The sequence below is a fragment of the Peromyscus californicus genome, unplaced genomic scaffold (genome assembly GCF_007827085.1).
Source record: "Peromyscus californicus insignis strain IS unplaced genomic scaffold, ASM782708v3 Scaffold_9__1_contigs__length_137607984, whole genome shotgun sequence".
Taxonomy (NCBI): domain Eukaryota; kingdom Metazoa; phylum Chordata; class Mammalia; order Rodentia; family Cricetidae; genus Peromyscus; species Peromyscus californicus.
In genome coordinates this window covers 8,773,581-8,788,141 of record NW_026294617.1, presented here as the reverse complement: position 1 = coordinate 8,788,141, position 14,561 = coordinate 8,773,581, and the positions used below count along the sequence as shown (strand labels likewise).

General features: G+C 43.2%; 1 protein-coding gene across 6 annotated transcripts in view; it reads right to left on the bottom strand.

Annotated features, from left to right (window-relative positions):
- Positions 1-7,839: 7,839 nt before the first annotated feature.
- The window catches only part of Tnik (TRAF2 and NCK interacting kinase), a 419,460-nt gene continuing 412,738 nt past the window's right edge, over positions 7,840-14,561 (bottom strand). For 4 of the 6 annotated variants that reach the window (XM_052730807.1, XM_052730806.1, XM_052730804.1 and 1 more), the window contains 2 exons: positions 14,279-14,418; positions 7,840-12,360 (listed from right to left, as the gene is read on the bottom strand). In XM_052730807.1, coding sequence (XP_052586767.1) covers positions 12,277-12,360; positions 14,279-14,418 — 224 coding nt within the window. In that variant the 3' untranslated portion in view covers positions 7,840-12,276. Of the gene's footprint in view, positions 14,419-14,561 lie in introns of all 6 variants that reach the window. The other 2 variants (XM_052730805.1, XM_052730801.1) reach the window with 1 other exon arrangement.

Below are 14,561 nucleotides of genomic sequence, written 5' to 3'. Positions count from 1 at the left end.
ACAGCTTTCTCTTTATCTATAATGTGATTTAAAATTATAATTCTTTTAAGTAACGACTTTTCTAAACTCTCTCTTGTGTCTTATGGGTACATTGTAAGAACAGCTGAGGACCAAGATCACACAGCTCTTATCCAGATGCAAGAGGGGGTGGATGCCGTCAGGGATGTTGAGCTGACCCCTGTGTCAAGAACAAGAATCAGAGGTTGGTGGAAGTTGAGCCTGAGCCATCACCCGACTCCCTCACGGCATCCGGACTTCAGAAGTCTGTCCTTCCGGTTGTTTAGCACCTGTCCTCTTTCCTTTTAGATAAAGGCCGAGGACCAAGCGGCTCCCCGGTGCTGTCACTGACATCTGTAACACTGATTAGATGCTACTGTGTTCGGTGAGCTGTTGTGGAGTGGGCGCCTTGCCCCCTGTGGTGTGATGGTAATAAACAGAAATGGCTTCTTACTCAGAACCCTTAGCTGGACACTCTGGGCAAGTGCTCTCTTGATCAGTCTATGTTGCTGTTTATAAGATAATGGAGGACATGGGTAAGCTACAAATTAAAATTAAAACCAGAGAGAAAAATTTAAATGTCACAGAAATAGGATCAAAACAGTAGAAACAGATAAAAGAATGACATTTTCTAGGACACTAAGAGAAAAGGGGTATGAGCAAGGGAACATAATCTATGTTTAAAAAAGAACTAGACAGACTGCAAATAAACAGCAAGAGAGGTTAAAAACAACACCTAGAGGGGAGTGCAGAAGCTTACGTAGAAAATACTCAAAGAATGTGAGAAGAAAAATGAGGGATTTGGAACCACACAGAAGTAGAAATAAAGACAACTATGAAATAAGATGGAAAGGCAAAAAGACTGAAAAAAATCATGTATAAAGATGAGTATTAATTAAATTTTTACTCTCAAATAAATGCAGGTTTGAAGATCAATAATAAGACAGTAAACACAAAGAAGCAGTTCAGAGTGATGTCAGCCGTTAAATATGCTTTTACAACATCTTCTACACATTGGAAGGTATGACTGAATTAGCTTCAGGACAAAAGTGAAATGATTGACACAGAGGCCTGAGGCCTGTGCCTGGCAGTCTTCCTGCTAAGCTGACCTGCCATAGGCCTAATGAGCAGCAACGCTGTATGGAGCAGGAGGGTGTTTCCAGCGCTAAGGCCACTCAGGAGTTTTAACTGTAGGTGAGGTGCGAGGGTAAGGATATAAGGTTCAGGTGGCCAGGTAAATCATCCTCCAGCCTCTCTTCTCAAAGCCTTACACAGGACAAGATGGTAGCTAATGTGCCTGTACAGCATGAGGAAGTAGTGCTTTGGAGACTTGATTTCTTATGTGTATGTGTATTTATATGAGTGTGTTGTGTGTGTGTGGGGGGGGTTGGGTGTGCATGGGTGGGTGTGTGGGTGTGTGGGTATGTGTTCATGTGTTTGGGGGTACACATGCATGCTCAGATGTGTGTGCATGTAGAGGCCAGAGGTCAACTTTGGGTGTTGTTCCTTGGGTGCCATCCACATTATTTTTCACACAGGGTCTCTCCCTGGCTTGTAGTTCATCACCTAGGCTGGGCTGCTTGCCCGTGAGCTCCAAGATCTACCTCGTTCCACTTTCCTAGTGCTAGGATTACAAGCAAGCACAACACCTGTTTTTGTGTTGTTGTTTTGGTTTGGTTTCACATGGGCTCTGGAGATAAAATGCAGGTCTTTATGCTTGCACAGAAAACACTTTACTAATGGATTATCCTATCTGACCCGAGGCATTTGGTCTCTGTGCCCGCTGGAAAGCCCAACTGTGCAGAGTGGAAGTCCAAATGTCCTGTTTCTCTGAGGTTTGATGGCTTGTCCAGGATGGTGGCATCAGCATACCAGATTCCTGCTTATGTGGGGAGGTGTCATCACCATGTTGCCTTAGAAATAAACACTCGAGTTAGCCTTATGACTAGGAGCATTTGAACTAGTGGAGCAGCAGGGTGGTTCCATGCTGCAAAGCTGGAACTCCCTGAGGAAAATTGGGGTGCTTAGTGTTGAAAGCAGCTGAAAGAATGCACAGATCTACAGGCAAAGTGATCCACTCATGGGGTAGGGGCTTGGGAGCACAACCCATCAACCCATCATCAATAGTCCTAACTGATGTTCTTCTCTCACCAGAGGCCAGGAAGTGTGCTATCACTGCATCTGGAACCCTTGTGGCCTGGGAGAAAGGTGAGCACGGGCCCCAGAAGACATGATGCACACTCACAGTCAGCTGATTACTTTGCTGCTCTACTGGCACTCTCTTGGTCAGGTTGAACCACTCGCCATTTTTTTTTTTTTTATCCACATGCTCTTCTATTCCCCTGGGCCTTTGCTTCAACTGCTCCGGCTACCTTGAAGGCTCCTTCTTGTTTTCTGTTCTGACATGCTAGGGAAGGGCACTTCTTTACAGTTTTCATAACAATTCCAAAGCAATCTCCTCCATATTGAAAAATTTTCTCTTGTGGGGAGCTTGTTAAGACTCAGGAAATAAATGAAACTTACAAGGCTTAGGAAGTTCCTGAATCTTAAAACATTTATAAGGACTCCCCTGAGGTTGCATAACCAGTAGCAATTGCTATGAAGGAGAACTGCACCCTCCAACCTGCCAAACTGCTAGTTACGCATTGAACTCTAGGACTGTGATTTTATTTTTCCAGTGATGCAGGTACTTTTGAGTGCTCCTGTAACCACAATAAAGTCACTTGTGCTCTAAGCTAGACTTGGCTGGAATCATTCTTTGGTCTGCTGCTAGGGCCTTATCTTGGGTGAATAGATATTGTGTCTCTGCAGGAAAACTCATACAACAATACTTTCCTCCAAAGTTTCTGCATCCCTCTGTCAAAGGCTAGATTATCCTGTTAGTGCCTGAGAATGCGTGTTTCCTGCCCTTTTGCCGTCTTCATCTCAGCTACCTAGGAGACTGTTGCTCCTGGCGAGGGTAGAAGGAGATGGGCAGGGGTAATTTCTTCATCAGCAGCTTAGCTTCTGCTTCAGCATCCAGTGTGGGGCTGCCTGTATGTAGCACAGGCAGCTGATAAACCAAGGCTGCTTCGCTTACTCTTGACATGCATAGAATGGGCAGGCCATGCTCTAGTAAGATTGTGGTTGCCTCCAGATGTCGTATGGACTGGTCAAAAAATATAAATAAAAATGTCATCATTTTGAGTCCTCTTACATGTGAATGTGATTAAGATAGCTTTATTAGATGAACTAAACCAATGAGCGTTAGTACATTACCTACATAAAGACATTGTCATAAAACACAATGAAGAGACAAGGGGGGGTCTTAAGGGCCTCTGCAAAACTGGAAGTTGCAGGAAAGGGTTCAGTTGCATGGTATGTCCACCAAGCACTGTCTGTAGATGTGTTATTCATGTGGAAACATTTCTTATAAAATGAAGTTTTATTTGAAAGTATTTGTGAACTTTGGTTGCTTTTAAGTTCTCTAGTGTATATGACAGAAATTCATCGTATTTTGAAACATTGGAAGTCAGTCTGACAAGGCACTTGGAATATGGTGAGTTTTGTGGCAGCTTCTGTCTCAAGCATGGCTACCCTTTGATGGTACTGGCACATATAGAGATTACTACCACTTACCTTGATGAGGCCAGCCTAAGAGACCCCTGGGCAAGTATGTGCTGGGCTCCAGTGTGAGAGGATGATGTCAGGGTTTCTCCCCATAACTTTTAAGAAGGGCAATGTATTTCTGAAGTAAGTCTGGACCCTCATGAATCCTCAGGCAGTGCTCCTGTGTTCTCCTAGAGTTCACTAGTCAGTAAAATGTCAAAGTCAAAACTGAAGCCTCCCTCACTCAAGACCAAATCTTGTGAAATTTGAGGAAAGGCTGCCCACATTAAAGGGGGCCAATTGGGAACATTTACTGCAATGTGCAGGTATCTATCAACCTCAGTTTCATCTGAATGCCAGCATGCTGGATCACCTGCACAGGTCATCTTTAAGTGACGGTTAGGATGTTCGCTGTGTTAGCCCATGTGATCATTCTGCCTCCACAGGTGGTAACTCTGATTATTTGGATTCCGACTATGAGTGCCGACTCTGTCGTTTTGTTCCAGGGATGTCTTCTAGCTCTCAATACCTCTTTTTTTAAATTGGTTGAGAGGAAAAGGAAACCTGGAGTCATGTAGCCTCTGGTGAAGGGTTGAAAATGTGGGTCAGACCATAGACTATCAACCCTCTCCTTATGACTTCACTTGGTAAATTGACTTGGAACGAGATAATTATTTTTGGGAGAGAATCAGACCTGTCTCAAGTTGTTATTGTCATAAAACATGGACCAAGTTCTTTGTGGCAAATGAAAGCATACAGTCAAGGTGGTGTGATACACTTTTAAAGTGAATAAGATACTTTCATGTACATCATATTGAAAACTTATTTTAAAAACATTTATTGGATTTTAGCAATGGAAGTTTCTGGTTTCTAGATTGCTCTCAGTTACTGTAACGTTTTGGATACTTCTGAGCCTCCTTTTCACATTTCCTACCTATACCTGAATCATTCTTTTGTAAAGGACTTCAGATATCCACAATAAGCACCACATGTCCCCACGAGGTTTTGGTCCTGGAAAAGGGAAGACCTTGACCCTGGCTAGTCTGTCACAGCATCTTTGTGAGAAGACGCAGAATAAGAGGGACAATTCTGCCTTGGTTACACTGCTATACTTACATCATTTCACTTCCTTCTTTTTCATTCTTTAAAATATCTTTGTTTTTATTAAGGGAGGAGATAAACACATGATTGAAAAAAATTGAACTACAAGGTGTGCCCTTTACAAGACTCAGTGAAACAATAAATCCGTAGAAGGCACGTGTGATAGCCTACTATGAAGCTCCATGCAACAACGTTCAATGACGTGGCGTATATACAGACGAAAAGGCTGGCCAGGGAGGCCTCAGGGCTCCTGCCACTTGAAGGACTGTCAAGGCCCAAATGTCATCAGGCACTTCTGAAGCTACATCTGGCAGAAGGTCTTTGACTGTTGTTGTGACATTTACTTCATAAAACAAAATTAAGAATCCTCTCCCCACACCCCCAAATCTACTTTTTTTTTTTTTTTTGGTGCAGTGACAACATCTTAAAAGGGACCATTGCTTGAGTTAGTCTAAAAGGTTTGAAGTGCTGCTTTTCTCATGGTCTGGGTAATAGTTTCTCTTCTACTCCTGTAGCTGGATTTGTGACGATGGTTCGTGAAACAAGAAAGAACAGCCAAGGTCAAAGTCAGCTGTCTGTTCTGCCAGGAATGAAAATCCACAGGGTTTTCTATTTTTATATGAAAGTAAAACTATGTTTTATGATTTTATGGCTTCTGAAGATAGCTTCTTATTTTTGGTATAGAAATTAAAACCGCATAGTTTTATGCCACTTTGATTCCAATAAAGATTTCCTGCTCAACTACTTTCGGCTAGGTATTCCTCAAAGCACTTCACAGACAGACCCAGGAGCAAAGGAGCTGGCAATCAGAAAATGGCTGTGGGTGGTGACTTTTATAATATAGCCCTGTGAGGGTAAAGGAATATTGTGCACAAGATCTAAAGGAAGAGAAGGAGCACGCTTTCAGGTGTGTGCCTCCTGGACTGGCTATCATCAGGAAGGGGCATGCGTTCAGGGTATTCTGGGTAAAGCCTGGACATGGCTGGATTCAAGTGAACAGAGGAAACAGGTCAGAGAAGGAGTTATGGTAGCTGGGGATGCACGGCAGGTTATTTCAGTGGCTTTACTGACCACATGAATATGTTATTCTGAGTGAACTGGGAAGGCATTGTGGAGCTTAGTGGAAGAGTGGCATATTTTGGTTTGTGTTTTAAAAGCATCATGCCAGGTAAAAAGTGGCCTGGACCCAGATCAGATCATGAATATACCCCAAATTTAAGAAGGGCCACATTTCTAAAATATGGTATATGAAAGAGAAAAATTAGAATCGATAATGAGATCTTTTCCAGTATAGAAGGATAGGACTAATATTTTGCCAATCTGGAGAAGACCATGAATTGTTTTTTTGGGGGGGAAATACATCCAAATGAAGATGCTTATTAGGAAATTAAGCATATGAATCCAGCCTTCAGGAAGGAGGCTGGGAATGGAGATGAAGATGTGGCTTGTGCCATTGTATAGATGGTTTTCAAGGCTCCAGGATTGAAGAGATTCACCTAGAAAGGGGATGATCAGTACTAGCTGCTAGCACCTGCCGACAAATGGGGAATTCCATGCACAGGAGCTATCTCAAGAAGCATTTCCTGGCTGCAGATAAGCAGCATGTAGCCAGAGAGCTGGCTGCTGCACTGGATAGGGAGGCAGTCACTAACACCCTTAGCAAAGCCTCTGTCCTGGGGATGAAAGACTGATTTAAAATAGTCCAAAAGGCCAAGGGAAGAAATTCAGTTAGTGAGTAGACACAATTCCTCCAGGGGAGTTTTTCTTTGCAGGGGAGCAGACCACTAAATGGAAGGAAGTGGAGCTGTAGGGCCGAGGAGAGGGTGTACCCAGGACACCGTGTCACTAGGGGTGGACTCCTCCAGCAGAGTGGGAGATACTGGTGTGCTAAAGGGAAGGGGGTCTGGGTGAAGCATAGCCTTTGTTTTGAAAAGATGTGTAAGACACACCACGAGCCACTGGGAAGAACTTCCCGCTGTGGCTCTAGGAGCTTCTACAGTCTATAGTCATTGATAATAAGTTTCGCCAGACAAGATCAGGACAATGGGAAGCCAGGTTATTGTAGGTGTGTCTAAATGGATACCCAAACCGTCAAGCATTCAGAAGGGTAGTGCTGGAAATGGCAGGGGGCTAAGGACTGAATACATGAGCAACACGGGAGGGGGGGCAGCTCAGGGACCTTCTCAGGGGATGAAAGAGCTTCAAAGAAGTGGGTATTGGGAAGAGCAAGGTGGATTTTGATCTGGAAATGGCAATGAGGAATTATGTATCTTGTACCTATTAATAGTCCATCATACATACTTCCTCTGTAACAATGGAACACAGCAGGTTTCAGGTTGTGGGTCTAGGGAATCTTTGGCGTAGAGCTAACCAAAGTCTTTCTGACTGCAGCATGAACATGTGTAGAAAGTACTTCTTGAAGAACTGTTGTAGAAGTGAAGGAAAACAAACACTTAAAAGTTTCAACTGGAAGAAATTTTCAGGAAGATACATAGGTACAACTTCATCCAGTTTTGCAGACTTTCGGCCATTCAAAACACATTTGGAAATGAGAGGTTTAAAAATGTTAACAATCCTAGGCACAGCAAAGGAACACTTTCCCTCCTAGTATTACAGACTTGCTCTCTCTCTGCAGCTGAAATGTAAAAAGGAAGAGTCCGTTTGAAACATGCAGTTTTAAAATGCACTTAGCCTGCTGTCCTTCCCCTCACTGCTGCCACCATGAAAGTCTGACTTAGGGAAATGTCTCATGTTCCTTAAACAAACCACAGCGTGCTTTAACCTAGGGCAAGGGATAGCAAAGGCGCAGCTGAGACCTGGGTGTTTGCTAGGACCGATAGTGATCCATGGCTGGGAAGGGCACTGCCCCTTCCTGACAGCATTTGCGAGCCTATCAGAGAGAAATCATCTAAACCAAACTCATGCAGGTGAGTGAGTGGGTGCAAAGACGATCACACACAGCAGAGGTCGGAGAGCTCAGGGAACTGTTTTTATTTCAATCGTGTTTTCTAGATTTCACCCAAATGTTTAGCAGGATTTTGATCTGACTTGAAATAGTACAAACCTTATCCAGGGATCTTCTGTTTAGAAACTTTCAGGGAGATCTTTGTTGTTCTGTGTTGTGTGCAGAAGAATGAAGTTCAGTGCACAGTGTCATGATCTCAGATTGTTTAATGCTGTGCAAACTGTTGACTATCACAAATGTCTATGGAGAGATTTCCAGAACAATGACGCAGTATGGAAATAACATAACACTAGAAAGTACTTGGCAAAAGTGTACATGTTGTCAGCTGGGGACCTGCAAACTGTGAAGAGCTTTTACTCTTTGTTGGGCTCTGGAAAAGAGATCCTTTAAGTTGACACTGTGTGAGACTCATGGGAAGACAGCTCATTTTAGGGTCCCTAATACTGCTGTAGTGAGCAAGGCCAAATACAATGGCATCTACGAGAAATTCCAGCAGGTAAATAAAAAAAAAATTAGACTTTAGGGGTTAAATTTTGTGTTATAATTATGTAGTCTTAGGGAAAGCAAGTTCTTGGCTTGTCAGGTGGTTTGTATGCATTGTTTGAAACATTTATATTTCATTTTTCAGGAATGAACTAAAAGGTAATTAATAACTGTCGAGATGGCCAGAACATAGTACCAGAGAGTCTCTGGAGTGTTTGGAGCATGGCAGATTTTCTCATGCTTTCCTGCAACACGTCATGGTCAAAGTTCCATCAACACCTATATCTTCCTTCTTAACAATGACACAGCACACTGTATATCGTGAAGCAGTCAGCATAAAGGCGATGGTGCCCGTGCACATGGACTTTCTGAGACAGCACACACACAGCGCTTGCACGGTTCGAGGCTACGGTGACATGAACTTGTACATACAGTAGCAGGGAAAGCAGTTTCAAAAGAGAACTTTGTGACTGTGAAGTCAGACTTTGGCCCTTCTTTGTCAATGGACAAAACCCAAATGGCTCAGGCCTGAGTATCACACCTCTTTCTAAACGACTGCACAGGAGGGGCCAGAGACAAAATGGTCAGTGCATCACAAGAGCAGACAGAAAACGTTAGAGGCAGAGAGTGACAACCAGAAACTACAATGGCTTTGAAAAATGTGCACTTGATGCAAGGTCTGTTAGGTGCGGACCCCAGAAAATGACAGTGGGATGGTAGTGTTAGAAGCACAGGACCCCATCTAAGTGGCCTTGTGAGAGTTTGCCCTAATCTTAATGTACCCCATTGAATAAAAATCATAATAATACAAGCAAGTCTAGGTCTTGAAGTTTGTTTAAAATTCCCCAAGAAAATTCACTGAGCTCCATCTAACTAGAGCTATCAAGTTTCATGTGGTACTTAATGTAAGTTGTTGTTTGTATGTTGTGGGATGGCCATATATGATCTGAATGGAATCAGTGTGGGAAGGATTCACAGTCAATTCATCTCCATCATTCACTGGATACAGGAATCCAAGCTACAACATCCTGGCCAGCACTTGAGCACAATGGTCTCTTTCCAGGTCCCAGCCAAAGCTATGGTGTGGGCATGTTTAGTGGGTTGGCTGAATGGTCAGCAATTTAGTGTGTTGAGGATGGGCAGGTCTACTAAAGCTGTCTTTGGGGGAAGACTGTTTTTCCTTGTAGAAAAGCAGAAACCTGATTAATTTCTAGGAACAAAACCTTCTTAAAGGAAAGATCAAAACAAAAGCAGTTTGAAATTACACTAGGTAAAGAGCTCCCACCCACCAGAAAAAAATAAGCAAACAAAAGGAAATCCACCCCCAAATTTGGGAACTGTATGATGAAGCTCAAGGGAACCACTCTGATATATTTTGCATGACCAAGGTCTCACGGTGTTAGGGTTGAGACCCGTCATAAATGCCAGAATATTTACTTTTGAAGATAACTGCCTCAAGGAATTCTCTAAATGTATTTTAAGGAGCAGAGATTAGTGGGCCTCTTTTCAATTTGGTGTTTTGCCTTATGCTCAGTGCAAACTATTCGTACAAAAATATAAAAGGCATGGCTTGATGTTTAACGTCTGTGTTTTATTTTGTTGGCACCAGAAAAAGCTCATGTTATGTTTTGTCACTGTACATACTGTAAACAAGACGGCGTTAATATGTTTGCTTATGATTTTTTGTTCCAATGAATCTAGATTTTAAAAAATACATTCACAAACTACCTTATGCTTAAACACAATGATTCCCTTTTATTTCTTACTGTACCCAAAGTCCCACAATAAAAAATCATTTAAAGCTGTGTGTTTCAGATGTATCACTTAGAAATAAGAACGGAACGAAACAAAACATAAAAACAGATCAGTTTGCAACACAATTTAAAGAAACCTCTGGTTCAGAATGTCACAGCAGCAATATAAAGAGCTGGTGGCAATCACATTTGGAGACAAGACCCAAACCCACATTATTTGTCCACATCAGCATCCAATTTCAGTAGTTGCTAAATTCAAGCCAGAGCTATTGCTGAATCTGTCCCCCGGAATTTGTGAAGACTGTGTTCAGCAGCATCACAGCAGCAGTAGAAATGAGAACAGCAGGGTTTCATTGCTTTGGAGAGCTAGAGGGCCTGTGCTGGGTACAGCCCGGTGATCACCTGAAGGCCACCCTCGTTACATCCTGTGTGTTACCTGCTTAGATAACTGCAAATGACCATCACCCTTGGGGAGTACAGAATAAGCTATATTCAGAACTCAGCATATTCCCCCTTCTCATCCCCTTTGGCCAAAACACCAGATTAAAAAGGTCCCAATTTCCTAACATATGTTTCGTTCTCATTAATAGTACGTTAGCTGCTCTTTTGTTTAGGCAAAATCAGTAGGATCCAGTTTTTGTTTTTCTTTTTTGATCCATTTCCAGTAATTGTATTCTTTAAAAACAAACCTCATCGGGTTTTTGTCACTGGATATTATTTTTTTCTCCCTCCAATTTTTAAAGAACAATTTGGTTAACTACTGTTTTGAAAGTAATCAATACAGCTGAGATTGCCCGGTTGAGCTCTCTATATGTCTCCTGGAGTTAACACTGCTGTGATGAACAGAGAAACAAAAACAAACAAAACGAGGTAGGTTAAAACAGGAAGCAGAGCACAGATACCATGTTGCGACACCTGGATACCATAGGCGGCCATGCTTACAGCTTTGGGAAAAATCCCAGCCAGTCACATAAAGGATCAAATCATTCGAGTAAGGGTTTATAAGGACACAAGTCAACCTGAACTAAACACGTACACACCTCTGCACAGATGTTGTTAACAGTATGTTGGGAAGTTTGGAGGAACATAACGTGATTAGGGTCTCAGAATTCTGGCCAAAGCCTTGCCTTCGGGTTCCCTAACATCCGAGCTGTTGGTGCCCGCTGTGTTGGTGGCAGGCCGGAGAGTCTAGTCCCTTTACCCAGTGAGAACACAGGCAGCTCAGAAACATTTATTAGTAATTCTTCTTTGTCACAGTTTTTATCATGAGAAAGTGGCACCCTCGGGAGGGAACTGGGTTTCCAGAGCGTGGTTGTCATGTAACCCCAGCTCCAGGAAAGATCTCAATCAGTCTCAGTCCTAACAAAGCCCAAGTGAAGGGACCTCTTAGCAGGGAGACTTTGTACCTTGCAGAAAGGACATGTGTGTATTTACATAGACATATCAGCTCATTGCTCAGACGCTCCTTCCGGGTGACACACCTGTCATCCATGTTTTGCCCTGATCTGTTGCATAATAATCGAGGGACAATGGCACCCCAAAGTCCCTCCCCAAACACAAGCCCACTCAACTCAATGGCATCTCTGTCCCATTCAACACCCTCCATTCTAGAAAGGGCCATATCAAAATACGGCCTGCCAGGCTCACACAAGTGGCAGTTGATTTTATTAGAGTAAGGCTAGTAGTTTAGCCATTTAAAATCTCTTTCCCCAGAGAGGAGAAAACCAGCTATTTTGTTCTCTTTCAAAAATTCATTAGCCAGTAGCAATAAAAAAAATAACAAAATAGCCCCTTGGGTTGGGGAAGGCAAGAGAGTTCTTAAATTACACGACAGTGCGGTTATGGCCTTCAGTGCGGGGAGAGAAGTACATTGATTGTGCTGTCTCTCACTACTGGGAATTGGAAATCTTACAACATACCATATACTTAAAGCTAGCAGGCAGACAGAATTAAAAAAAAAAGAAGACTAATTTCCCAGTATGCATTCTTCCCCATTCTTACAAAACAAGGGGGTAAAGAAAAAAAAAGTTAAAAAAACCCCAAACCAAAAGAACTGAAAACCCAGCACAAACACAGCTTAACCATAAAAGCACACGATATTTGTTTCTATCCCTAACTCCGAAGGGCACAAGGTCCAACTCTGTCCAGAGACAATGCAGCATCCTCGGGGTCTCCCGGACATTCCTGCCACCTCTTTCTCTCCTTCTCAACCAGGCTGCAACGCTGAAAGAGGGGACTCTGTTGGGAGGGCTGGAGGGAGAGGAAACAGGGAAGCGCTATGTTCAACCAGGCCTTCTGGTTCTGCCTCTAGACTGGCACACGTCCACATGGGTTATGTTCTTTTACATTAGAAAGAACGCGTGAAGATAAGTGCCAAGTGCTCTTCCGTTACCAGTTCATCATGGAATTTCTGTTGAGGGTCATGAAAAACACTTGGCTACTTCCTCCAGACCGCACGGATGCAAAAAACACCTGTTTGAAATTAAAAACAAGTTAGTTCGGCTTCGTGGGTTTTCTCCCCTTCTCTTCTCCACCTGTCCAGCCATTTCCTCTCACATGGCCTGTCCTGCCATATGTCAGCTAAGTTTCTATGGCCAGTGTTTATAGTGACTTCTGAGAAAGGCATTGTATGGAAACCCTCCTGCCCTTACATTTTCTAACATTATTATTTATTGCTGGACTTCTGGCCTGGGACAATGATGATTTCTAAAAAGGTACAGGGACAATCTTTCTCTCCCTTGTAAATGACATGGAGGCAGATGAAAGAGAATCCCTTTAAATTCCCAAAGTTATGGGCAAAATTTGGGGGGCTACTGAGAGCTGTACAACTTCAGTGTTCAGTTTTCAAACTGGAAAACAAAGACCCCAGAGTGGCTATGGTTGATTAGGCGAAGTTGGTGAATGCCTATCCAGTCTGGCGCTTCAGGGGTTGGCACCGGGCCTCTATGCCGATGCTGGCAGATCCTAAGCCAAAGGAGACAATGGCATCAATAAGCAGAACCATAGTCCATTAGGTCCGAACCAGTTCAATCATTTTATCAAAAGCCCTGGGAGTGAGCAGAACTTAATTACTGCTTGCTTGAGCTGAATGTCAGTGAACCACTGCCCCAGGAAATAATATTTGGGGCTGTGCATTAGCCCTTCAGTCAGCCAGTGCCTGTGATCTGAGGAATGAGTGTGTGTGTCATGAGTGCTACTTTGTCCCCATGCTCCTTAAGAAGCCTGTGGAATTGCCTGACATTTAGCTAATGCTACATAGGAATACTCTAAGTGGTCAGAGAATCGAAGTGGGGAGGATGGTGAGGATGTGCTGAAAGGAAAGGGTTGCTTGTCTCTAGCTGTGGGTTCAGGGATTAAAGTAGAGGCCCCAGCCTGAGAGTATGGGCTGGCCCAGGCCTGCTGGGGTACGTTGTCAAGAACTACAGCAGTGTGGTCATCCACACCCAGACATTTCATGTCTTAGGTTCTAGGATTGTAGGAGTGTTGGAGTCTTACTTGTTAAGTCTGGCGTCTGATAAGTCCCCTGGTAACCATCCTTGTCTCCTACAGCTACTATCCACTCGACCACACTAGGTCAGAAGCAGTTAGCCAGGGTCAAAGAATCCAGACCCATATTATCAGGGTTGGATGAAGACCAGCCTGGCCTCTGGGGAACTGGGGTGAACAAAGAGATGTAAACAGTTCAACCCATCACATTCCTTCCTACGGGTATTCATATCTGCTGCTTCAGGGACATGGTTGGTAGGCTGACTATTGTCTCAGAGGCAATCAGCTACAGGGAGGGCGAGGTAGAGCATGACCACTTCAGTATACTCCTGTGGTGACTGATCATGCTGGACAGACATTAGAACATAGCTCCCCTGTGACATGTCAGGAGACACATGGCTGGAATGAGACAGGACATGGCAGGAATTGAGTTTGTGACTTAGTGTCTGGGGAATGAGTGACATTTTTTAGAAGTTCATATTTCTACATGTCAGATGTTTTACACTTAGGGGTGAATATAATATGAAAGCTAAGTCCCAATAGCGTCTCCGTGAAAGGCCTAAAAGTGAAAGCCTAAGGCTGACCCACTGTGAGATGATGAATGATGAGCTAGCTGCTCTAAATGCACAGGAGAGTCTAGGATGGTTGTTAAATCACCAGCAGGCCCTCAGGCCATAGGAGTTACCGAGAGTTTACAAGGAAGTTTTAGATGTTTTATGTTGGCTAGGATGCATGAGTCATATTCCGAATGTTCACATGAAGCAAACCAATAATGTCATTTCAAGAGAGTGACTGATCATTTAACACAGATGTGACTTGTCAGTATAAAGGAAAATGAAGGTTTCACAGGTACCTGGTGGTCTCTTAAAATGCAAACACTAAAGCAAAGTTGAAACGGATTTACCTTATCATTTCTTTCACAAAGAAACTTTAACCTTTGAGCTCGCTTATGCATAAATACTCCATCCAAATGTCCTGTTTCCACTGACCGGATCTCAATAGCTTTCTCGCCCCAGCCCATTATCTGATTGGAATGAATGTAGGCTGTCAAAAGGAATTTCCAAAACTGCATTAAAAACATTAGATGGGCAACAACTCACAGCATCTGTTCACATCTTAACCACAAAAAAAAAAGACAAAGGACTTGAGATTAAACAGACAAAGCAAGTCTTACAGTGTTAGTCACA